Source organism: Sinocyclocheilus anshuiensis, unplaced genomic scaffold (genome assembly GCF_001515605.1).
Source record: "Sinocyclocheilus anshuiensis isolate Anshui unplaced genomic scaffold, SAMN03320099.WGS_v1.1 scaffold432, whole genome shotgun sequence".
In the NCBI taxonomy this organism is placed as follows: Eukaryota; Metazoa; Chordata; class Actinopteri; order Cypriniformes; family Cyprinidae; genus Sinocyclocheilus; species Sinocyclocheilus anshuiensis.
This window is the reverse complement of record NW_015557124.1, coordinates 1,649,408-1,676,056: the sequence shown is the minus strand read 5'-3', so window position 1 is coordinate 1,676,056 and position 26,649 is coordinate 1,649,408. Positions and strand designations below refer to the sequence as shown.

Here is a 26,649-nt window from a genome sequence, read left to right as displayed (position 1 = left end):
GTTGGTCAGAATGAGGCAATAAACCAGTCTTTAGGAGGACGTTAGACGTGTCTGCGCTTGCCTTTATTGCAGCACAAACATGGAAATGAATGTTTAATGTTGGGAAAAGACTTCATAAACTGATGTCATGTGAAACTGGGTCACGCTGTGTGTGTTTTTCAGCGTGCAGCAACATGTTACGCTGCCTCAAGATCAAGACGTCATGTGTTATCATTTATAATGTAGACGCAGTTCAAAGAGTTTGTTGTCTGGTTAAAACTGTTTGAGAACCGCACAAGGTAACATGCACACACACACAAGCCATTTATTTCAGCACTTCGCCTCAGGTGTGTTTATACTTCTGCATAACCTCTTATTTATGAGTCTTAGTTTAAGTCTCTTCATAAGATCCTTTCAAAATATATCCAGCTCCATTTTAAGTTACCTAGTTTTGATTAATATCACATGCATTCTTTGTGCATAAACCAGAAACGGAACAATTAATGCTTATTTCTGCATAGAATAAAAACTATAATATAATCTCACAATCAATGACTTTTCATGCAGTTCTGACTTTTTTTCCCTTGAATTCTTAGTTTTTATTCAGAGTTTTTATGTTGTAATTCTGACCTTTTTCATGTAATTCTGACATTTTTATTTCACAATTTTGACTTTTTTCTAACAATTCTGAATTTATATCTCATAATTCAGACTTTTTTCCCTTGCAATTGTTTTCCTTTGCAATCTGACATTTTTCAAGCAATTCTTTCAAGCAATTATCTCACATTTTCCAAAATTTCTCACTTTCACTTTCAATTCTGACATTTTATCTCAAGTTTTTAATCTTGCAAGATTATTTTTTTTCATTTAATTTGTATTTTATTTTATTTCAATTAGCATTTTTTTTATTAGTTAACAAAAACAACACTCATAAGGACTGAATGAGATCTCTTTTCCATGCGCGTGTTTCTAACTCTGTATGTGATTAGTTGTGAGTTTGTGTGTATTACAGTATTAGATCAGATTGTGTCAGCTTTTCCTGGAGACGTGTTGTTTTATCTGTAAGGATGCTTTAACTCGTTGTAATCTATCATTCCTCTAATAGATCTCATTCTCCGCTGCTTTATTTCCTCCTAAGGCCAAAGTCTTGCCACATCAGTAACACTGTAATCTCAGGGGATGAACAGCATGCACTTCCCCTCGGCTGCACGGCTTCATAACCATCTTTTGTCTTTTATGTAAGGCTCTGCATGTCTGTTGTCCCAGAAAAGAGCAGGTTTGAGTCAAGCTTCTGCATCTGTATCACCTTGATGTGCCTTTAGTTCTTCCTCCAGACATCTTCATGATATATGGTTTAAATGTCTGACAGCACACTGAAAATATAAGATGCAAAACTTGGAAAGTTCTCTATTGGTCATGTGACACTTTTACAGTCGGTCAGATTTTCGTACTTCTGTTGAAGCTCGAGATGCTCTTTGGAAGATCTCAAATCATGCTGGAGGGCATGATGATCAGGCTTCAAGTATTAAGAAAAAAGAAGGTGAAATTATGAAAATCAGTAGGGTTTTTTTTTCTCAAATTGTAATTATTTTTATAGTAACAAAATGTAATTTAAAAATTATAAAAAAAATTTAAAAACGTATACATTTATATTACATTTTTTTTTTTTTTTTTATTTATATATTTTTGTTGTGTAATTCCATTTAATTGTATATATTTTATGTTGTATGCTTTAGACAAACATATGTTTGTTTCGACACACTATTTCCCTTTTTTAATACTGTAAAGCTGCTTTGACACAATCTGCATTGTAAAAAGCGCTATATAAATAACTGAAAATATGTATGAAATTTGCATACATTTTCTAATATTTATATTTAAAATATTCGTTTAAATATTTTACATTAATATATTTTGTTTTTAATATTTTTAATATAATCTTTTATAATAAAAATTGTAATATATAATAATAAAATAATATAATTTAATTTATAATAAAAATTAATTCTGAAATTCAGTACACACATACATATATAATTTGCTGTTATACATTTATTTGATATATTTTGATATATTTTATATATACATTTTTATATATTTCTAAATATTATATATTTATTATTATTAATAATAATATTATTTCATTACAAAAAATTACATTTTTCTAATTTGTCAGTGAGTTTTGTTTCTCCTCAGCTGAAAAAAAAAAAAAAAACATCCTGAGGTGGTCACAGTTATTTAATTTGCTAAAGATTACGAAGACAAACTGAATAATGAAAATTTTAATTTCGCGTTGACTTCTGTATCTATCTGTATTTATGTTCTACTGTTAGTGTTATCTGTATGCACCAAGGGTCTGAGAGTAACGCAATTTCAATTCTCTGTGTATGTGCTGTACATGTGGAAGAATTGACAATAAAGCAGACTTGACTTGACTTCAAAATTGTGTCACAGCGGAAATTAGTTAGAATAGGCCTTTACATTCGGAGGACTGACATGTGTGTTTAAAGGATCTACGAAAATCTGTGACCCTTGCGCTGATCATTGGGGTTAAGCACATTAAATTGAATGCCATTGCGCTATTCATAAGTCCCTCGGGCCAGATGTGTGCGTGTCCGTCAGCTCGTATCTCACGAGGCCTGCTCCGCTCCTGCCGCTGACCCTTCCTCATTACTGTAAGTCAAGCTCCACACACATTAGCTCAGGATGGACACGGGATCGAGGCGATCGTGGGAGGAATAATGGAGCCTTCGCATTTCTGCTTGAGAGTGTCTCGCTATCTCAAACGACTCGATACGTCATGAAGATAAAGCGCTGCCATTACCGTTTTACCATTACCATTATCGTCCACTGATTAGATGCGAGATCGGATTTATTATTTTCACAAAAAAATAAAATCACTTGAACATGCAAAATGGTCATCGCTATAAATGAGACTGTTTGGCGTCCAAGGATTTCTTTTTGCACAATAGCATTCTGGTCAAACATGAGCGCTGGGCTTATAATTAACCACATTACCCACAATCCTCTGACGACTCCACAGAATAACTGTAATTAGCAGGATATCGAATATGACTCAGATCTATTGCGCTCCAGGTCAGTGCACTTTAGTTCTCTTTATATCTTCCCCACCGGATTGAAAAATCACCAGTGAGGTCTGAAGTAATGCCGCTGTTTCTCATACAGCACTGAGATTAAATGGAGAGTCTCCTGCTTCTCTGATGTTTCTCCGGAACAAAAGACTCCAGTAATGTCACATACATCTCCTCAGTGTGCTCACATTCAGTTTATAAGCTCTGTATTCTTACTTTGTCCATTATTGACTAAGTTATGTCTGATTTTCATTATTTCTCTGAAGGAATATGTTAGGAGAAATAGCTGAGAAGTTGATTGTTGAAAGAAGCATACATGGAATTCTTTAATTATTTATATTTTATCTATATTTATTTGTTTATTTATTTGCATTTGCATTAATTCTTCTATTAAAACTTGTGTATGATATTAGCTGTAAATCAGTTTAAATCATAATTTTACAGTGTTTTTAGGGTTTACAGCATTCTTGGCAATGTGTCATGGCAACGATGTAAAATTAAACCAGTTTAATTATTTATTTGTGCGTTTTTTCATGCATTTGTGCATTTATCTAATAATGCATTTGCATTGATTCTTCTATTAAAACTTATGTATGATATTAGCTGTAAATCAGTTTAAATCATAATTTTTACATTGGTTTTAGGGTTTACAGCATTCTTAGGAATGCGTCATGATTTCTTGAACTATGAAAGAGCGATAACAATTTCATCAAGGCTAATGTCCTGCAATGTTTTGGTTGGTTTTTCTTCCTCCTCTTCCCCACATTCACTGTGTCAGTCTGTGTAATGGGGAGAGGTCTTTGAGTCAGCGCGTGGGTTTGACAGCAGTGGGCCGTCGTATAGTCAGTCTAATTGCTAGTTTGGGACCATCGTGGCTTTATAGTCGTCTCTTTCACTCTTTCTCTGCGCATAGATGTGCATTCCATTGCCGTTCCAGCGATGGGAAACAGAAAGCGTTATTTTTATAGGACATGCCACATCTTCTAATTGATCTTTAGTTCTTTGAACCAGTGTGTGTTAGTGAGGGAAAAAGACTTCTGCAAGAAATGGAGCTGAAAGATTTGCAATTTGATGAGATCTTGGCACGACCTTCATAATAATAAGCTATGCTAGAAAAAAAAAGTGGTAGAGGATCCTTAAATAAATGCATCTTAAAGGAAAGGGATTTTTGAAGATTTGCAGTCCTAAAAATATGTCCTCATTGGTAATATTTTTTTGAATCTAGAGTCATTTTTCTGTGCTTTTTATGCTCCACATGGAGGTAGATTAGAAACTTAATATCTTCTTATGACACAATGTTATTGTATTATACTGAGAGGGGAAAAATATAACTAAAGTCACAGGGTCCCTAAGCAGTGTTCACTACTCCCTGTACACAGAGTAGTGCAAGTTAAACTTGCTTTATTTATGCGTTTGTTTATTTATGCATTTATTTACACATTTATTTATTAATGCACTTTACACATTTATATATTTACAGTATATATGGGTTTATGCATGCATTTTTTTACGCATTTATGCATATGTATACATTTATTTATGCATTTACTTACGCTTTTATTGATGCATTTATTTCTGTTTTATTTACACATTTGTTTACTCATTTATTTATCTATGAATTTATTAGAGTTCATTAAATGCATTATTTATGCATTTATTTACACATTTAAACATTTTTAAATTTATGCATTAAATTACGTATTCATGCATTTTTTAAAGGAGTTTATTAAATGCATGATTTATACATTTATTTATTTTTGATTTACTGCTTTTATTTGCAGTGCATATTAATCATAATTTTGTGATCTCTTCCCCATCAGATGATGTAGCGTACGAGATGAAGTGGTTTCTGAGTCGTCTGAGGGGCTCAAACAGCCCGTCCCTGCTAGCCAGTATGGACCGCTGGGGTGTTGTGCACAAGGCTCCTCGCAACGACAGCAGCGACTGCAGCCTGGAGCGCCTGGGACCCAGAAAATTCGCCCTGAACGTCCACAGCACACAGGACAGCGACGCGGGTGACTATTACTGCACCGCAACACCCTGGATCCACTCGACCGCCACCGGGGTCTGGAGCAAAGCGCCGGAGGTCTCCTCACAGAGAGTCTTCCTTAATGTGAAGTTTGCATGTGAGTAATAAAGAAGTGCACAGAATTGCTTAATGTAACCCTCAAACCAAGTCATGCAAGTTTCACAAGCTTTTATACGTTAATGGGAGGCTGCCAGCATTTGACACTCGTTCCCACGTCAAAATTGCGTTCATCCAAAACTTCTCAATGCGTGCTGGAGCATGCATGTGTAATATTAAGAAATCTTGTGCATTTGCTTGGTAGAGGAATAGTCTAGCAAAATTTGTAGTTGTCATCTTTTAGGAAATCTTTTTTTAAAACCTGTATGATTTTCTTTTTTCCATAGACGATAAATAGGAGAAAAAGTGTTCAAGGAGTTCTCTTCCATACACCAGTAATGCATAGTGAATCTGTCAAGCTCCAAAAAGACCAAAAAACAACATAAGTCGTAATTTCAATCTATGTGACTTTTTCCAAGTCATAAGATAGAAGACTGAAAATTAAGTAATTTTTCACAGAAAATGTCCTATCTATCAATATACAAAATATTTATTTATTTATTATTCATTTCTTTATTTGTTCATTTATTTTATTCATTTATTTATTTATTTATTTATTTATGCTTTATTATATATATTTTTTATTAGTGAATTTATTATTTATATATTTGTGAATTTACTTAATGCATTTATTTATGCATTTGTTTATGCATTTATTTATGCATGTATTTATGCATTTACTATATATACATTTATTTAGTAATGCAGTACTTATTATTTATGCATTTACTTATTCATGCATTTACTTAATGTGTTTATTTATGCCTTTATGCATTTACATTTTTATTTCTTTATTAGGTATTTGTATAATTGTTTATATTAATTCTGTTAAAACCTTAAAAAACAGTTTATACCATAATTTTTTAATCATTCTTTTGTGAATATACACAAACTTTTTGTGTAAGTGTGTATATTTTTGTTCCCTTTCAGTGTGGGACTCAATGAAGCTGCCTTTGCTGTACGGCGTCTGTGCTTCGGTGACTGTAGGCGTCGTTTCTCTCGTCCTGGGCCTGGTCTGTGCTCACTGCTGCTGTAAAACCACCACACCTACTCCACGCTCTCGCAACAAACTCATGGAGCTGGAGATGGATTGACAAAGACAGTACAGTTGTCCCCTGCCGAACTGGACGGCGTGGTGACAACTGATGAACGCTGGGACGCGTCCCGTGATGTTATGCACCACCTGGAAGGAGAAACTACAATCTCAGAGGAAAAAACTACTGAATCAGAGTCAACGACCAGGGCGAACTACTCAAAAATTGCACTAACCACATTCTTATATCAGCTGGGTGCACGCTTTGTTGGATTTATGCACGTTTCGTCATTGAAACAAGAAGAGATACCTGACAAGATCCGAGCAGGATTTGACAGATTGAAGGATTATATTACTCTACATCAAGCTCCAAAGAGATCGTCTGCTTCCAGATCAGGGTTTAAAGACACTCGTTTCTACCATGATTCTTCTGAGTGTGGTGCTACTCTCTTTTTGCAAGACACGGGAGGAGCTGAACCCATGTCACTTTGTGAAAGATGGCGTTTTATCTGCGATTCTGTGTTGTAATGTATGTACCGTTCAGTTTTGTTCTCCAACCCATCCAGAGTTTACCAGCTCTCACCAACCCATCACTCTAAAAGCTAACTAGTCAACCATTATCAACTGGTTGACTGTAATGCGATGGGCGGTCACACTAGATTTGAATATATGATTTTTGAAGTAGTATTTTTTAAATAATTAATTTCTAATATTAAAATATATCATCTTCTTCTGTTTCCACATTCCACGTCTGTTTAGCTAGCTAGCAACACCCTAGTAATACCCCAGAACAACCTTCCAGAACTCCTTAACAACTGTTTAGAAACATCCTAGGAATTGATCAGCAATTCTGTAGCAATAACTTTAAAAATGTTACAACTATCTAGCAAGATTGGGGCAGTCGTGCACCAATGGTTAGGGAGTCAGACTTGTAACCCGAAGGTTGAGGGTTTGAGTCTTAGGTCCGTGGTGGGGGGAGTGAATAGAAACGCCCTAGCAACTACCTAAAACGCAAACATCAAGAGCATCCTAGCAACTGCATAGAAACGCCCTAGCAACTACCTACAACAATCTACTGTGACAAAGATCTAGAACATCCTAGCAACTGCATAGAAACTACCTATATCACCCTTAACATCATAGCAACCACCCAAAACACCAAAGCAACTGCATAGCAACTACCACAGTCTGCTGCAGCAAATACCAAGAACATCTTAGCAACAGCCTAGAAACCACTTTGCATAGAAACACCCCCGCAACTACAGCATTCTAGGAACCAGGAAAATCCTGCCAACTGTATAGAAACACCCAAGCAACTACCTAAAACAATCTGCTATAGCAAAGACCAAGAGCATCCTAACAATTGCATAGAAACGCCCTAGCAACCACATAAACACAAACACCAAGAGCATCCTAGCAACTGCATAGAAATGCCCAAGCAACTACCTAAAACAATCTGCTGTAACAAAGACCAAGAACATCCGAACAATTGCATAGAAATGCCCTAGCAACTACCTACAACGATCTACTATAGCAAAGACCAAGAGGCAAGAGCATCCTAGCAACTGCATACAAACGCCCTGGCAACTACCTAAAATACTAACAAACACCAAGAGCATCATAGAAACAGCCTAGAAACCACTTTGAACATCTTAGCAACCATCCAAAACACTGTGGCAAGTTAGCAACTGCATAGAAACACTCTAGCACCTACCTACAACAATCCACTGTAACAAAGATCTAGAGCATCCTGCATAGAAATGCCCTAGCAACTACCTAAATCACAAACACAAAAAGCATCCTAGCAACAGCTCAGAAACCACTTTAACCTTTGTGTAACAACCAACCAGATCACCTTAGCAACTGCATAGAAACATCATAGCAACTAACTTTTCATGTTCAAAAATAAAATTTGTTTTCTAAATGACTAATTTGCTGATTAAAATTCCTCATATGAGTGTCTGCATGTATAATTCAGTTTAGTGTGACTAAACTGACAATACTAAACACAGTTTAGTAGTGTCCAGCAGCGAAAATGATCGCTGCTGGAGTGAATGAGGCTTCAGTGAGGGCACAGGCGCAGCCTCCACCATGTTACCAGATTCAGTTATTATAAGCGTTTTTAGACTTGTATTTTTCACTTAATTTGACACTTTAGAAAGTTAAATGGGAAGTTGCAGTTTAGGGTCAGCAGTATGTTTCACTCATATTGCTGTTTCACCCGCGATCACATGAGTATGAATGAAAGCTAGGTGTCTAGTGTGGCCGCCCCTCAAGCTGGTGAAATATCGACTCGGGTTAGTCTGAATCACACGGAGGTCAGGGTTTGCTTAGGTTGAATCTGTGCCTTGGGCCTGGTCTTGAAGCTCCGCTAACAGTTCAGCCCTCTGTTCTGCACCTGCACCGCCGCATCACGGAACAAGTAGAGCTGAAACTCAATGCTGTGCATTAGGGCCAAGAGACCCCCAGAACAACCACTTTCCTCTTCTGTGACGCCTCAAGGGCATCGGCCGAACTTTTTCCGCTTTGTCTGCGTCTGAGGGTCTTTGTCTCCCCTCCTGAAGCTATCGGCTAACAATGCTGGCACAAAAAAAAAAAGGAAGATGGTGGATATTCACAGTGTTTGTGCTCAGCAAACATTCTGGTGTGGATTTGTTTTCAACCTCTTTTTCTCAGTGTTAAACTGCCATTAATTCAGACCATTTAAACTTTATTGTCTAGATCTTTTCAGTCTTGAGAGTGCTTCTGTATTTGGGTTTTGTAAAGTTTATACTTTGTAAGAAAATTAAGATTGAAGTTTGAAACTGTTGTTTTGACATTGTTCACCATTGAAAATGACTGTGTTGATGTCAAACTGAATAGCAGTTGGTCTTTGTTATTTTTTTAATTTGCGTACTGAATTATGATTGGTGTAAGATTGTGTTATTGACTGGGTTGTTGAGTGAAAAATTGAGTTATGTGGTTCAACTGATTAAAGAGTGGTTACACTAGATAATAAGCATGCCAAATTATTACAGAAATATTTTAGAAGGAATATAGGCAACAGGATGTGATGTCATGGTCCAGTGCTTTTGTTTTTAAAAATAAATAAATTATAAATAATATTAATAAATTTAAAATGTTATAATATCATTTGCTTCATCTTGCGTATGTACATATTAAATTGTTTTTGTTTCATGCATCTCTATATTAGGTTTTTTTTAAATAAGTCTCTTCTGCTCACCAAGGCTGCATTTATCAGAAAAACAGTAAAATTGTGAAATATTATTACAATTTAAAACAGCTGTTTTCTATGTGAATATCTGTTAAAATGTAATTTATTCCTGTGATGGAAAGCTGAATTTTCAGCATCATTACTCCAGTCTTCAGTGTCACATGATCTTCAGAAATCATTCTAATATACTGATTTGCTGCTCAAGAAACATTTCTGATTATTATCAATGTTGAAAACAGTTGTGCTGCCCAATATTTTTGTAGAAACCTTGATACTTTTGCCGGATTAGAAAATAGAAACTTCAAAAAAACAGCATTTTTTGAAATAGAAATGATAGAAACTGTTGACATATCATTGTGAAAACCTCAATAATACGTCATTTGGACTGAATTCTATATGATAGCGCCATATATTTTTATGCATGTGTCAAATACCTCCATGGCGCTCAAAGGAAATGACAGTAAATGTTTTCTGTGTTTTGTTTCTGATCTTTTTCCACTCGCTGGGAAACTCTTCTGCTGTAATTGCTGCTGATTGGCTGTGTGGGACTGGAAAGACGTTTGTCACTTGTGACGGGCAATTTGTAGGCTGTGTGTTGCAGCATGTTCCACTTTCCTCTTCTTTTCTTTTTTTAGCTGCAGTCTGTCGCTCTTCTCGAATTCACTCTCGCTTATATGTGTTATTATATTTGCAGTTCTACTCTTGAGGCAACCCTGAAGCTCATTCAGAAACATTTATATTCTCCTTCCAAAGCATCACAGAAACTGTACTGGTACAGCAATTGTAGTGTAATGGTACTTTTATGTGGTACTGAATGATAATCATAATCATGTGCCATGGCGTTTTTAAAAACACTGTAGTATTGTATTGCTAGGTGAGAGTGTCACCTCAAATATTTGGTCTTGGCTGTTTTCATTCGATCTTTGTAAATGGCCTGGGACGCGTGTGGTGGTTCCTGGTATAAGGTCATTAGCTCATAAACGCTGTTTCATTTTCCAGTGTGGCCTCCAGTGCACTGTAAAGTCCTGCACCTCTCCGGGCCGAGTGGTAAAATAAGGGCAGGAGTGTTATGTGAACATCACTCTCTGCTCCTCTGTGTAAATGTTAAAGCGCTCAGAGAGACAGAGGAATCCTTTGGTGTCTTGTCAATGTCATGGCAACAATGTAAACTGACCAGGGTGAGAAACTGTGGAGTGGAACGGAGCGAGAGCACAGATTTACATTGAACCTGTCAGCCACTGTGCCAACATATATTGTGCATGTTTATGAACATATTTGCACAACATGCACATATGTATAAAATAGATTTCATTTTATATTTTTGGAATGAAATATCAAATGATTAAAAAAAATCTGTCTGTCTGTCTGTCTGTGTGTGTGTGTGTGTGTGTGTGTGTGTGTTGTGCATAATGTGCAAATGTGAAATAGTGTGAAATATGACCTGGGGATGGATTCACAGAACATTTTTTTTGCATTCCTAAAAATACTTTTCAAGAATGTTCTTTTTCTTTCCATTGTTCATAAAAAAATGAAACACAAACGAATATATTTTAAAGAATGTTGGAAACCAAACATGCATACTGTGGAAGTTAATAGCTACCGTCATATGTTTGGTTATTAACATTATTCAAAATATTCAAAAAAAAAAACAAAAAAAACTTCAGGGTGAGTAAATGATGACAGAATTTTCATTTTTGGATGAACTATCCCTTCTTAACAAAGATATTTAAAAATAATTAAGAATAATTAAAAGTTTTGAGAAAAAAAAAGTATTTTAAAAATCAAATAATGCTAAACTCAGTGCTAAACTCAGTTGAAGCCAGTAGTGACAAAAATATTATATGCAATTTTTCAGATAACACCAATGCTTGTCGTTTTCTTAAGTAAAAAAATCTATATGTTTTTATAAAAATATTTGAGAGATTTATTTTTATTTTTATTTTTTCAAGAATTGCACTTCTTACAGATTTTTATTTTTTATTTTTTTATTTTTTGTGAATGTGGCCCCTGGACATGTTCTTAACATGGAGACTGGCACATGCACAGTTTATATCAGTGGAAAAATACCGTCAAGATCACTGAGATAAATTTACACTGACAATGTTGGATCGATGTACCTGTGTACAAACAGGTCCAGTTCTCCTTGTAAGGCAGTCTGCTGCTCAGGGCACAAATCCATCCATCATGAACCAGCGATGCCAGCTTCTCAGACGTGGGCTGTGCTCATGTGCTCAGGATTCTCCACAGTCGGTCTGATCCATATGACACTTTCCATGCCAGACTGAAAATGCTGTTTTAACCCTTAAAGTTTATGATTTGCACAATATCTTACTGCTTATTGCATACTGCACACAGTATGTACTGTTTTTACAGTATATAATATTTCAGTAATACAGCATGCTATGCTGATGCCACATGCATGTTTAATTCATCAAGTGATATTCAGTTACCAACTTTTTTCATACAATTTAGTATCAAAATGCATGTAAATATAAAAAATTGTCATGGCTTTTCACATTAAGCTTAATCCTGGTTATTGTTGTTCTAAACCTGCTTTTAACCCTGGATAAAGAAACTTTTCACGCTTATAATTTAGATGTGGGGTTAGCACTGCTCACCGTGTTCTTGCTTTTTGTTTTTATTAGTGCTGTCAAACGATTAATCACAATTAATCGCATCCAAAATAAAAGTTTTTGGTTACTATATACTATACTATATTTTACATTATTCATAAATATATTTAATATATAAACATAACATATTTTTCTTAAATATATACATGCGTATGTTTGTATTTAAATATACATAATAAATATACACAGTACACACACATATATTATGTAAACAAAAACTTTTATTTTGGATGCGATTAATCGCGATTAATCGTTTGACAGCACTAGTTTTTATTCAATTTATGGTGTAGTAAATCATCAAATAATCTACCGTAATTATACATTATCATATATTGATAACAACAATACTTTGTTATCAATGACAAAAAATAATTTCATTAATTTCAACAAATTTATTATACAGACACATACATCCATTCCATCCAACGTTTTCTCACAAACGCCCAAACTCGGAAACTCTGAGCTTAAAGAAAGTTCAGCATTTCCCACTCGTAATTGTCTTTTCTATTCTTTTTCAATTCTATCTACTTGTTTTCTTTTTATTTATTATAAAAAATGACCCTCTAATACTAGCATTCTCTATTCTTTTACTAGGCCTATACTTTTGACTTGTTTTCTTTATATTTATTAAAAAAAAAAAAAAATTGACCCTCTAACACCAGCGTTTTCTATTCTTTTTCTATTCTATCTACTTGTCCTCATTTGTAAGTCGCTTTGGATAAAAGCGTCTGCTAAATGATTGTAAATGTAACTGACCCTTGACCAATCATAACGCTAAATCCGCAATCTTGTCTGACGTCTTTCTGCGGTTATGAAATACTTCTGATGTTCAGTCACGTTTATTTCATGTTATAACTAAAGAGGAAGAGATGATCGGTTCACGTGCCGCTTGAACAGCAATCTGTCACGACACATTTTTTTATTTGTCACGGCGTTTATGTGCATTCAGCTCATAATTACGATATTTTTGATATGACTTGAATGCACCATTAGAATGTTATGGGCCAGTCCAGACTATGACAGACAGCCAATCGCATGCTTTGGACCTTTACGGAAACACCACGCATTGTATAAACAGTCGCTTCAGCTTTTTACCTTTATAATTCACCAGAAACTCCATTTAGGAAAAACTCTATAGTACAGTCTGCAGTATGCAATATGAGGATGCGCAATGCTAGATCTATTATGTAAACAGGTCAATGGCAAGGACACCGCAAACATGCTAATAAGAGCTGTGAACTCTTTTCACAGACTGTAATGATGCATCTCCATAGTTATTAACATCGCAAATCTGGCAAAGGTTTTTTTTTTTATATAAAAAAAAAGTAGGCTAAATTCATAATACTATACTGTTATATTACCTTGCCATTAAATTACATACAACTAGTTTACACTGCTGCACAAGTGTTTTAAATACTATGGCTGAGGGAATGTTGGCAGATTGGACATCTTTCTAGCAATATACTCAATCTCTCAGTTTTTCCCCCCCTCTTTTGTAAAGAAACGTTATTGTAGGTTTGTTTCTCTTGCTATTGGAGCAAATGGGAATGTGAAAATTATATTTGTTGTAGTTTCCACTAATAAAAATTTACTCAACTATGATGACTTTCACTTCTGATAACCCCGGGAATGTAGTAGGGTCCATGTACAGTGCAAAACACCAGCTTATGTATGGTTAACTGTTAACCCTGGGTAAAGAATGAGCAAGATAACCCAGGATTCGGTTTACCCTATGTTTCTTCTTCTTCATTGTTATTTAAATTGTGAAAAGACCTTCTGATCAAATAGGCTAATGAGTAGAAGATGGATGAATTTTGAACTGCATATAAGCATACTGTACCAATCTTATGAGATTAATCTTGCGAATCTTGACAGATAGGTACAAAAAATTTGATTAAAATCCAGTTTGTTAAAATATTGCAGGTGATGTCAATTCCAGTTCATTCGTCTTTGGAAATTCAATGCATTGCATTGTGGGCTGCAGTATTTCACACAGAGGGCTGTGGTTACTGAATATTTCTGCAAATGCACTGTGCTGCACACAATATGCATACAGTGAAGTAGTAGCATATAAGCTTTCAGTCTAAAATAAGACATTGCACAGCCTACACCTCATTCAAATTAAATATAATAAGCTACTGACACTTTCATAACAGATGAGCAAAATATCGTACAGATTGTGTAGTCGAGATGAGTGAGTTTTGGGATCCATTCAAGACAGCAGAAGGATCCTCTGCAGAGAACTTCATGCACGTCTACAAAACCACTCTAAACATCCTTCCTGACAATATCCAACACTCAGCGCACTGTAAACTGTTTCCAAACAGACAGGGCAGCCCACACATAAAATCAAGCCATAAACTATTTTCTAAAGGCCAGCCGAGATGTCAACATTTGAGTTACAACCAATTGGATTTTTAGACTAGGTTTCTACAGCATTTTCAAGCTTCTTGTAAAGCTATGCTGAAGTATCTGTTGAAACATGTCTCCTTATGTTTTAATACAAATCATTTTCATGACCCATCTCAGAATAGAGAAACACTTGTGCAGCATTTGATGAAACTAGCTTTGATATTCTAATGCATTTACGTTCAGACATATTTAAGTGTGCCGTCTCGGGCCGGTGTCAATGTCTTTTACTCTGTAGCTTCAAATAATGTCAGCAATAATTTTCTAAGCTGTTCATTTAAGGATTAAAGTGACTGATGGTTAAAAAGTCCAGCTTTAAACATCAAAGGCATCAACTCTGCATTTATTTGTGGACTAAACTGACAGTCACACATACTTTAAATAAAATTGACCTTTACTGCATTTTGCTGAATCATTTAATTGGAAAGAAAAAGAACAAGATCTCTTTAATATCTGTTGTTTCTCATAGACTGCAATAAAATTAAATGCAAACTGATGTAAGACCCCAGTAATCTCACATGCTTCTCAACAAGGTCTCAAACTGTGCTCAGAATTGTCAATATAAAAGTCTGTAATCAAAAGACATCAGTATGAACTCAAATATTTCTCATCAAATGATCTCAGCAGCTATGCATATTCATTGTATTGCTCTATACTCTTTACTGTATGACAACTAGTGACTCATTTAGGTCTATTTTTATTAATTTTAAAAGAAATGTTTGAGACAACAACATAACTGAGACCGTTAGTTATTAATAACAAAAACGATTAAAAATTTGTTATTTGGTAATTGAAATAAAGCTAAAAAATAAAACCAAAGTCATCACATTAATAAATGCTTTAATCATATATAAATAATTCATAAATAACACTGCCGATAAATGACCTGAGCCTTGAAAAAGCAATGTCTGAGCAATAAAATCTGAGATGATTTCACACATTGGCATCATGTATGCAATGCATATACATTTTTCTCTTCCACTCTGCTTTGAAAGCATTTCTTATGTATTTTTGTTTCCCAAAATAGTCTGATGAGCTCCATCTGTGTCGAAAGTGTCCTCCTCTCGTCATATAATATGAACATTGCCCTTGGATCATTAGCGTTCATGGTGTGTCTCCTGGAGGCGCGTCTTATCAGCACGTTTAGCGCAGAAACTCGTGTCATCGCAAAGCAGACTGTGTGCTTTCATCATCACTTGTGTGACTAAAATAGCATGTCCTCATTATTGTAACGTGTGAAGTTTTGCAGTCTGCACCACATGAAGCAAACGCTGGCCTCTGTAATGGCTCACCGGTGCAGTGTGGCTCTGAGGAGGAAGCACTCTTTTATGCGACCGTGTTCACATGTTCAGCCTGTCGAGCTCTAGTGACTGTCATTGACCTACAAAGAATCAAAGTCATTGTGTTTCCAGCCCTTGCAGCTGAATGAATCCATTTCATCAACCAGCTAGTAAAGAAAATGTGAGTGCTGCCAAAAAAGCTGGTTGTCAGGGGGTCCCTATGCAGTTGCTACAGCATTCTGTGTGGTTACCTTGGTGTTGTTATGCGGTATGTCCAGAGTAGTTTATAATCGTTACTATGCAGTTGCTAGGGCATTCTATGTGGTTTGCAGTATGTTTATGGATTGGTTCTAAAATGTTCCAAATGGTTCCCAGGTGGTTGCCATGCAGTTGCTAGGGCATTCTATGTAGTTACCAGGGTGTTGTTATGCAGTATATTCTGAGTAGTTTATAATCATTGCTATGCAGTTGCTAGGGCATTCTATGTGGTTTGCAGTATGTTTCTGGATTGGTTCTAAAATGTGCCAAATGGTTGTCAGGGGGTTGTTATGCAGTTACTAGGTGTTACGGCCAGAGCCATAACATAATGAGGGACAACACAAAAGGCTCGGTTCATAGGGAAATTTATTTAAAGTAAAGGCTTAACATAAAAGTGGGGAGAGAAAATAATCGGGTAAACAAAACAAAGGAGAGCGCAACTGGACTGCCGCTGGGAACGCCGCCACATCAATCTGGTAAAGAGACGTCTTATAGGCCCGCTTAAATATTCCACAGGTGTAGGGAATCTAATCACAAAACAAAACAAATACAAAAACACTTCTGACCCCTAGAGAGCGGACAAATCATTAGAGAATAGACAAATCATCCAATAAAGAAAAGAAACCAAATTAAACTACACACGTAACACTAGGGCATTCTGTATGGTTACCAGGGTGTTGTCATGCAGTATGTTCTGAGTAGTTTATAATCGCTGTTATGCAGTTGCTAGGACTTTTTGTGAGGTTACCAGGGTGTTGTTACGCAGTATATTCTGAGTAGTTTATAATCGTTGCTATGCAGTTGCTAGGGCATTCTGTGTGGTTGGCAGTATGTTTCTGGATTGGTTCTAAAATGTTCCAAATGGTTGTCCGGGGGTTGCTATGCTGTTTCTAGGGCAGTATGTTTTAAAAAGTTTATAATCGTTCCTATGCAGTTGCTAGGGCATTCTGTGTGCTTGCCAGTATGATTCTGGATTGGTTCTAGAATGTTTCAAATGGTTGCCAGGGGGTTGCCATGCAGTTGCTAGGGCATTCTGTACTGTATGGTTACCAGGGTGTTGTAATGCAGTATATTCTGAGTAGTTTATAATCATTGCTGTGCAGTTGCTAGGACATTCTTTGTGGTTGTCAGTATGTTTCTGGATTGGTTTTAGAATGTTTCATATGGATGCCAGGGGGTTGCTATGCAGTTGCTAGGGCATTCTGTGTGGCTACTAGGGTGTTGTTATGCAGTAGGTTATAATTGTTGCCATGCAGTTGCTAGGGCATTCTGTGCGGTAGCCTGTGTGTTTCTGGATAGGTACTAGTATGTTCTGGATGGTTGCCAGGGGGTTGCTATGCAGTTGATAGGGCATTCTCTGTGTGGTTGTCGATATGTTTTTGGATAGAATATTCCAGATGGTTGCCAGGGGGTTGTTAGGGTGTTCTGTATTGTTGACAATGCATTGCTGGGTAGTTGCTAAAGTGCTTGAATGGTTGCCAGGGTGTTGCTATGAGGTTCCTATGTTCTGAGTGATTTATTGTGTTGCTATGCAGTTGCTACAGGATCCGGTGTGGTTGCCTATATGTTGCTGGCTAGGTGCTAAAATGTTCTGGATGGTTGTCAGGCTGTTGCTATGTGGTTGCTAGGTGTTCTGTGTGTTTGGTAATGTGTTGCTGGTAGTTTCTAAAGTGCCTGGGTGGTTGCTAGGGTGTTGCTATGTGGTTACTAGGGTGTTTGGTCACTAATGTATTGCTGAAGTGTTCTCGATGGTTGCCGGTGTGTTACTATGTTTGTTAGAGCATTCTGTATATTTACTAATGCATTGGCTAGGGTTTTAGTTTTACTGTGTGGTTTTTATCACATTGCTGGGTGTGATTGCCAAAATGTTTCTAGGGTTTTTTAGAGTGCTTGCCAGGCTGTGATGTGGTTGCTAATCTGTTTCTGGGTGGTTGCTATGGTGTTCCGGCTGGTTGCCAGGGTGTTGTTATGTGGCTATAAGGGTATTCTGGGTGTTGCTCTTATGTTGTCACATTCCTGTATGTCTACATGGTGCTAGCAACACCAAGGTCATGGGTTTGTATCCCAGGAACTGCATGAACTGATAGAAAATACTTGAATGCAATGCAACTCACCTTATGGAAATGTTATTTTTCGAGGTATTGTTCATTTGCTGTAGCACAAATGTTATTAATTTTTGAGACCTACATATTTACATTTATATTTATGCATTTAGCAGACTCACAATAGAGGAACATAAGCAATTTGTCCTATAGACTATGCATAGTATAATGCCAGGTTTATTAGACAGCTAGTCTAGAAAACAAGAGGTAAAATGAAAATGGGGGAAAAGGGATTGTGTGTGTGTGTGTGTGTGTGTGTGTGTGTGTGCGCGTGTGTGTGTGTTTGCAGTTGGGAGGTTAACTTTCTAAACACCACTAATAACATTTCATTAAGTTGTTGGGGGGCACACTAGCAAGAAAGTGTGCATAGATTGAGGAGGAATCTTCTGTTGTCCTCTACTACACAGTCACTTATGTTCTCAGCTCAGACACAGAATCAGTTCAAGCCAGTGTTGAGACAACCCAAGGGTTCGAGTAACCTATTTTTCTCTTCATTCTATTTGTGTTCAATGGCTGCTGGGGCCTGAAGCTGCGGTCAAAGGCGGATCTGAATTGTCACTACATTAACAACAGTAGCAAAACTATTCTGGCACTTTAAGATAAAGAACATCTCTAAATAGTAGTTCATGGTTTTGTGTTTTATGTTGTGTCTACATTATTTCTTTTTTTTTTTCAATCTATATGGGTTTTTCTTCTTCTTCTTTGAAACACAAATGCAAATAGGTTTGACTGAATGCATATCCGAGCTGGTCTTTGAAATGAAAGTGAATGGTGATTAAAGAACGTATTCCTTCCATTTACTGATCATTTTGCAAATGGAAGGTCAAGCCAAGTGCATTGCATTGGAGAAATTTTGCATACTGGACACATAATACAATTCTAAATGGCCAAAATAGTATAAGTAACATGTTATTATGCTATTGCAAATATAGCCAGAGGGTTTTCACACATCCTCTGACAGCTGCTTTGGTGTTCACTACGGTGTTTGAACCATCAGCTGCTTTGCTGTCAGCTTTGAGCACTTCTACCTCCTAGTGCATACTGAAAGAGCGCTGTCAATCACAAAACTGCGATCTAGAAAGGAAGGAGGCGGGGTACTGTATTCAAAAGGTGTCATGCTAGACATTTCTACCATTAAAAAATGTACTGAATACCATAGCATGGTACATGTCGAGAAATAAAGTGGGGGGAAAAAAGAATTTGATATGGCACCATGCACGTCCTCTACACTTTTGGGTACTTTTTGTTAACATACAGAGCTAGACTGCATTGTTTCGTATTTTATAATTGTATAATAGGCTAGTTTAGATTATGATAGACTACACACCAGAGCACTAAAAAGACTGTGATTATGAGTTCACTTTAGTGATGTATTGTAGTTTTGTGAGCGTTTATGGTTCAGCCTTGACCTACATAGTCACACCTGGCCTCTGTATACATACAAAAAGATCTTTATCTAGTCATGTACTAAGTATCACTCTATTACAAAGCTTCTGGATTTGTGCTCTTTCGTTGTCTTCTTGGACACTTGTGAATTGAAAGTCGATGTCGCCATCATCTGACGATTATTTGTAGTCGCAGTTATAGGCCAATCCAGTGTGTTTTTTTGAAAAGTTTAAACTTGTGCTATGCTCCTGTTCAGGTGGTATGATCACACGTGGGTTAGTTTATCTCTACTGGTTATCTGGTTTATGCTTAGCACAGAAGCTGATATAATGATAAGTGGAAATGAAGAGATCAAAATGGTTGCATGTTGCTGTTGACTTTGAGTCTGAAGTCAGTCATTTATAATAGGCTATTTACTAAAATACCGTATAGTGACTACCTGCTGTAAATCCAAATAAACTGATATTGGATCTTGTTCAAACAGCATACAACACTTCTTATCTAGGCTATATGAGTTTGTCTATTTAGTTCTCAGCAACCAATTACAATTTGCCCCTGCATTGCTTAGGCGCAATAATATAGGCTATTATTGCGTAATTAAGCAATGCACTAAGCTATATTAATTAGAAAAATAAATCTTCTATGGTACCTTTTTCAAACAAAGTGCATAAAATTCAGTAGCCTAATCCTAATTTCTGACAAAACGCCAGACAGTTTTGTTTAAACAAGCATTAAGGCATTTAAGTCATCATAATAAATGCATATGATTTGCATCGCAATTTGCAATGGTATGCCATGATACAAGCATGTTTTGGGACATTTACCATTCGTAGTTAGGTACCCTGGAGCACGCTACGTCCATCTGATAGCATCACTGCACCATGGTAAAAGCCGCGGGTGGGCGGAGCGGGTTTGATGACGTCATGGGCGGGTGGGGAGTTTGGAGGCGTTAACGGTCTCTTCATACACCGGTTCAAGGGCATTGCATCTCTGCTTTTTAAAGACTTCGGTAAGTATGGCTGAGTTTTTACGGTTTAGAAATCACCAAGATCTCTGTAAAACTGTTCATGACCTGTGACGCGAGCTGATGTCTGAAAGTTTAGCTAATCTAGATTTACATGTGATTGGGTGATTTTATTAGGCTGTTATTATTGTTGTGCTGGGTGCTTATTACTTTCTTATCAAGTAGGCTATAACTGGTTTAACGTTCATTTGTGCTTTTGCATAACGATGGTACCAAATGAAGATGACTGTGGGGTAGATAACAACTAACTTTGATGTTAACTTTTCTAAACATTACAACTTTCAAATGTGTATTTATAAGTGTAAACACATACAGTACGTGTAAGGTAATTGTTTAGATGGTATAATTGCCACCATTTTATTTTTCACATAATTATTGCTGTTTTTATTTGTTTGATTGTTTATTTATTTATTTAGCAGTTAAACTAAATGACAAAAAATGTATAAAAGCACTAATAAATATTCCATGTAGTCAGTCAATTAGGCCTATTAAGTTCATCAAACTGTTTGCATAATAATGCATGGTTTACATAAATGTTTTAAAGTAGTTTTATATGCAGTTAAAGTAAAATACTTCCTGCTGTGGCGGTCCCAATGAGTATTTGGACTCTGAAGTCACACTTAAAATATCTGTATTTGTGTGTCTCAAATGTGGCAGGATCAGTCTTTTCTCTTCACTCACATCACTTTTCTTCATTTTTGCTCAATGTCTTGAATCAGCTGGGGTTTTGGTGATTTTTAGTGGATGCTTGAAGTCAGTTCTCCAAAGTTCTAGCAGAGAAAATAGGTGTAATTAATCACATTAACGATCAACATGGTCCACTAGCCACAAACAAATATTGTTAGGTTATCTTACTTAAATTGAAAATTATTGCTTAATTTTAAACACTGTCTTTGTTTTTTCCCAAAGCCGTCATTAAAATCTGCTCACAGAGTCTGAAAAATAAAGTACAGTGACGAATGAAAAGGACCGTGTTTCATAAATTGTAACACTGTCTGCAGACATCCGACATAAATAGAAGTTGTACTCTTTTTTTTTCCTGGCCTGTACCATGTTTGCCAACATCTAAATGGGGTTAGTGTTTTTTCAAGTCTATTTATTTTCTCTCTTTCAGAATTCATTGCTATGTGTGGCCCACCGAGTTGTATATCTCATTCCACCAACAATTAAAAAATGGCAACAACAATGGAAGCAGCAGATATCGTTGTTGTTGCCATGTACTTCGTTCTTGTCCTGGCCGTTGGCTTTTTTGCGATGTGGAAGGCGAATCGAGGTACCGTGAGCGGATACTTCCTTGCTGGTCGTTCCATGAACTGGATGATGGTCGGTGCATCGCTGTTTGTGAGTAACATCGGCAGCGAGCACTTCATCGGCCTCGCTGGCTCAGGTGCAGCAAGCGGGTTTGCCGTAGGTGCTTGGGAGTTCAATGCGATTCTACTGCTGCAGCTCCTGGGCTGGGTCTTCATACCCGTTTACATCCACTCAGGTGTGTACACCATGCCGGAGTACCTCTCCAAAAGATTCGGCGGGAAGCGGCTGAAGTTTTTCTTCGCGTCCCTAACTCTACTCCTCTACATTTTCACCAAACTCTCAGTGGATCTATATTCCGGAGCGCTCTTTATTCAGGAATCTCTGGGCTGGAACCTGTACGTGTCCATAATCCTGCTCATCACCATGACCGCCCTTCTCACGATAACTGGCGGCCTGGTGGCGGTTATCTACACGGACACTCTGCAGGCATTCCTCATTATATCGGGAGCACTGTGCCTGATGGCTATCAGTTTAGTTAAGGTCGGAGGTCTCGAGGGTTTGCACACCAAGTACATGAACGCCTCTCCCAACGTCACTGCCATTGAGCTCGAGAATAACATCACCTACTCCAATTCCTGCCATGTGCATCCTAAGCCTGATTCGTTTAAGATCTTAAGAGGTCCTTTGGACAAAGACCTGCCGTGGCCTGCTTTTCTTCTGGGCCAGACTCCAGCTTCGATCTGGTACTGGTGCGCTGATCAGGTCATAGTCCAGAGAGTCCTGGCAGCTCGAAATATTGCCCACGCAAAAGGGTCAACCCTGATGGCGGGCGTCCTGAAAGTCCTACCAATGTTTATCATTGTGATTCCAGGGATGATCTCCCGTGTGCTCTTTGCTGATGAACTTGCTTGCATCAGTCCAGAGCACTGCATGCAAGTCTGCAACAGCAAAGCCGGTTGCACTAACACCGCCTATCCTCGCCTCGTCATGAACATCATGCCTGTAGGTCTACGAGGCTTGATGATGGCGATGATGCTCGCCGCTCTCATGAGCGACTTGGACTCAATCTTTAACAGTGCCAGTACTATCTTCACCCTTGATATCTATAAGATGGTACGCCACCAGGCTTCCTCCAAAGAGCTCATGGTGGTGGGACGCATGTTTGTGGTCCTCATAGTGGCTATTAGCATAGCCTGGGTCCCATTCGTCGTTGAGATGCAAGGTGGTCAGATGTTCCTCTACATTCAGGAGGTGTCGGATTACCTTACGCCACCCATTGCTGCACTGTTCTTGCTTGGCGTCCTTTGGAAACGTTGCAATGAGACCGGTGCATTCTGGGGTGGAATTGTGGGCTTCTTGCTAGGAGCCGTAAGACTCATTCTTGCCTTTGTTTATAGAGAGCCGGACTGTGACACAACTGATGACCGCCCTGCTTTCATCAAGGATGTTCATTTCATGTATGTGGCGGCTGTGTTGTTTTGGGTTTCGGGGCTCGTGACGGTAGTTGTCAGTCTTTGCACAGATCCACCGAGCAAGGAACAGATTGCTACAACTACTTTGTGGGGACTGCGCAACAGGAATCAAACCGAGAACAGCAAACTTCCTCAGCTTTCTGTAGAAACAAAAAAAGAGAAGACAATGAATGAAGTGGAAATCAAACCATCATCTCAGGTTATTCAAACAGGGCCTGAAATACTTCCAAATGGCCACTTGGAGTCTCAACATACCCACAAACAACAGGGCATTGATCATGTAGGTGGACATAAGGGACGGTGTGTGAAATGTTTGGAGTGGTTTTGTGGGTATAATAAATGTTTAGAGGAACCAGATTCACCTTTTGGAGATGAAGACAGGAATGTTACTGAAATGCTCAAAGAACCTCCAAAAACCAAAATTATCCTCAATCTCGGTCTCTTGTTAGTGTGCGCACTTGGAATTTTCTTGTTTGTATACTTTTCTTTGTAATGCTCATAATTTTAACTATCGATCTATTTGAGTTTACATTGCAAAAATGTTATATTGATATTCTTATAGATTATTTTAAACCTATATAAACCTATATATCTAAAGTGCAATTCTGGTTGTAACTTATATTTCTCAATAGTGTTTTGCACTGAAGTATTGCATAATGTACAACTCACATTGTAATGCCAAGAATTACTGCGCTGCCAATACTGTGCAATAACATCTCAGACGTTCACATTGTATATAATTAATACTCTGACATAACAATCAAAGAATTGATGTAATTGCATGTGAAAGGCCAAAATCTAAAAGTAAGAAGCATCTTCATAAGTCAAAATGTGTCAATTCTAATGACTTTTATTTTTAAAGAATTGCATTTTTTATTTTTTTTGTAAAGTCACACGTCACCTCCACATTTAGTGTTGATTATATCAAAACCACACGAATCATTAACCACATGGTATTTCCTTTAAGGAATATCAACTGACAGCATTGGCCTAATGTTGATTACCACAACCATAAATAAATCATAAATAAATTTCCACTTCTACTTTTTTCTTACTGTCAAGTCCCTGCTTTTCTAGAAAAATCTTGGTCATGTTGGACCATTTAACAGAACAATAGAAGTGAATGGGGCCAAAAGTTTAGCCACCAGTATCTGTGCATGCTAACATTCAAAAAAAAGAAAGCTTGTCAACCCTTTTTAGGTAAAAACAATTATTTAAACAGCTTTACAGAAGAATTTTCATGTTTCTGCCTAAATTTTCCAAAAGGTTGGCCATATTAACTTCCATTATAAGTGCCTTAGTGTAACCTTGATTTTTGCTTTTGTTTCAATTTAGTTTTCACTGAAAAATTAAAATGAGAACAAGGGATGAGTCTCTTTTTTTTCCACAATTTTCACAAATGCGGTTGATAGAAAGAACCTAGAAAAGGTTTTGCTTATTTGCTTATATTTTTTTGGCTTTGTGCATTTGTAACTCCATTAGAGTAATGTAGGTTAAATTCAACAGTCTGTGAACTGACTGGGTGTGTGGTGTGTGTGTGTGTGTGTGTGTGAGTCTATCTCACCACTGAAAACATCTCTACCCACCGCTGACCCCATTAAAAAATCCATAGAACTTTTTTGGGTTTGTTTATTAGTGCGTGTTTGTCATTCTTTAAGGTCACTGGAATTATGTGGGCTAATTAAAAACTCTTGTCCAAATAATAAAACATTCAAATATTTAACTCTCCAACCTGAAAATGTACACTTTCCCAGTCCATGTTAGCATAGCGACTGAAATAAAATCATTTTGGTGTCTCTCTCTCGTGCTTTTGTATTTACTTGGCTTGCGTTCTTTAGTTTTTAGCAGTAAGATGGTGGGTATTTCTGTATTCAGGTCTTTGTGGTTTTCTTTCTTTGGAACCTCTCCTATGTAGATTTGTGGGTTGTATGTGGTCAATTGCACCAAAGGATGAAAACCACTGGAAACAGCAGCAGATACAACTGCAGGTTTTCACACATGCATGACCAGAGACGGTGAGGGATCTTGGCGATTCGTATCATTTCCTTACAGGTTTGAACTGCCATTTCTCGTCTGTGCTATTTTTTTTTTTAATTGCTTCCCGTAAGTGGCCTTACAGTACATGACATTTTCATGCCAACAGAGTTTGGTATCAAATGCCACACAGTTCTCTTGCTCTATATTTATATAGGTTTGTTGATTTTACAACAGGTTTCCCCTGTCTGCAGAGCTAGGTTTATTAAGTTCACTTGTGCGACAGTCTGCTAGTCAAGTTGACTTGGGTTAGTACTTTGGCTGAGAAGTCAATTGTGGTTTGGCTGTATCAAGGTCAGTCTGCGTGAATATGTGTGTGTGTGTTTACAGGCAACTCTGAATTCCCCGAAGTAAGAAGGATGTACTTCTTTATTTCATATTTAAATCAGAATAGTGTGAGTATTGCGAACTTGCGTGTAGAAACTACTCTTTTAATTAGCCATCACAAAAATGCATTCCATATATCTCATTGTTAACATAACTACTCTTAAAAAGCTTTTTACAAAGGCTGTGTAGAACTTTAAGGCATCTTCTTGATTAGGTGGGGATGTGATATTGTTGTGAGAGAACATCAGAAGAATGATAAAGAGTCATCTTTATTTGTTGACTATTATTGGAGATGAGGACTTTATGGGAAAAGCTCCAAAAAAAAATCCTAGCACTATATTTTAAGTTCTTCCAGGTGTCAAATGTCTCCAGATTTTAGTTTTGGAATTATACAGTAGGTGACATTTGATATGAAGGAGAGAACAAATGGGGTCTGAAGTGTAGTATTTTGTTTTATTTACTGATGTACACAGTAAACCTGTTAGGCCTGTTCAAGTTATCACACATGTTTGCATAGTTTGACATTTTACTGTGAAAACTGCCATACTGCCATACATACGTCTGATTTCAAAATCTGTAGACAAAATATATTTTTGGTATTGTATATGTGTTGCTTAGCATCATTTCAAAACAGTCCACTCTCTGATAATTAAAGCCGCAATTTTGTGACTTGAAATTTAGTTTTAAGCAGTTGTGTGTGTGTGTGTGTGTGTGTGTGTGTTCTTGTTGATCAAATACCTGTTACTGTATAATCATCATGAGGCTCTAAAATAATTCAAGAGATATACATTGTTAGTTCACATTAAATTTTAAACTTTTTTTTTTCAGTATATAATTATTCATGTTTTGTTGAGCTCATGTTGACATGTTATTGAGCGTGGAATATTTGTACTTTTACTTTTTTGTACAATTTTTACAATATTTTACAGTAACAATTGGTCACAGCCATTTGAAATTAACTAGTGAACATTAAAGTTACAGCAACTTATACACATATAAACACACATTCAAGCATTTAGGGTTGGTAAGT

The 26,649-nt window shown here is 37.0% G+C and overlaps 2 protein-coding genes across 2 annotated transcripts in view; both read left to right on the top strand.

Annotated features, from left to right (window-relative positions):
• LOC107677843 (prostaglandin F2 receptor negative regulator-like) overlaps positions 1–7,161 on the top strand; it is a 35,228-nt gene extending 28,067 nt beyond the window's left edge. The window contains exons 7-8 of the mRNA XM_016472891.1: positions 4,892–5,197; positions 6,127–7,161. Of these exons, the coding sequence (XP_016328377.1) occupies positions 4,892–5,197; positions 6,127–6,290 (470 nt within the window). The 3' untranslated portion in view covers positions 6,291–7,161. The remainder of the gene's footprint in view (positions 1–4,891; positions 5,198–6,126) is intronic.
• A 14,547-nt stretch (positions 7,162–21,708) lies between these two features.
• On the top strand, positions 21,709–23,751 carry LOC107677845 (sodium/myo-inositol cotransporter-like). The gene has a single exon (XM_016472893.1). The coding sequence runs from the start codon at positions 21,709–21,711 to the stop codon at positions 23,749–23,751; it is 2,043 nt and encodes a 680-aa protein (XP_016328379.1).
• Positions 23,752–26,649: the final 2,898 nt, after the last annotated feature.

Coding starts and splice junctions, on each gene's coding strand:
- LOC107677845 (XM_016472893.1), top strand. CDS start 21,709: ATGGCAACAACAATGGAAGCAGCAGATATCGTTGTTGTTGCCATGTAC.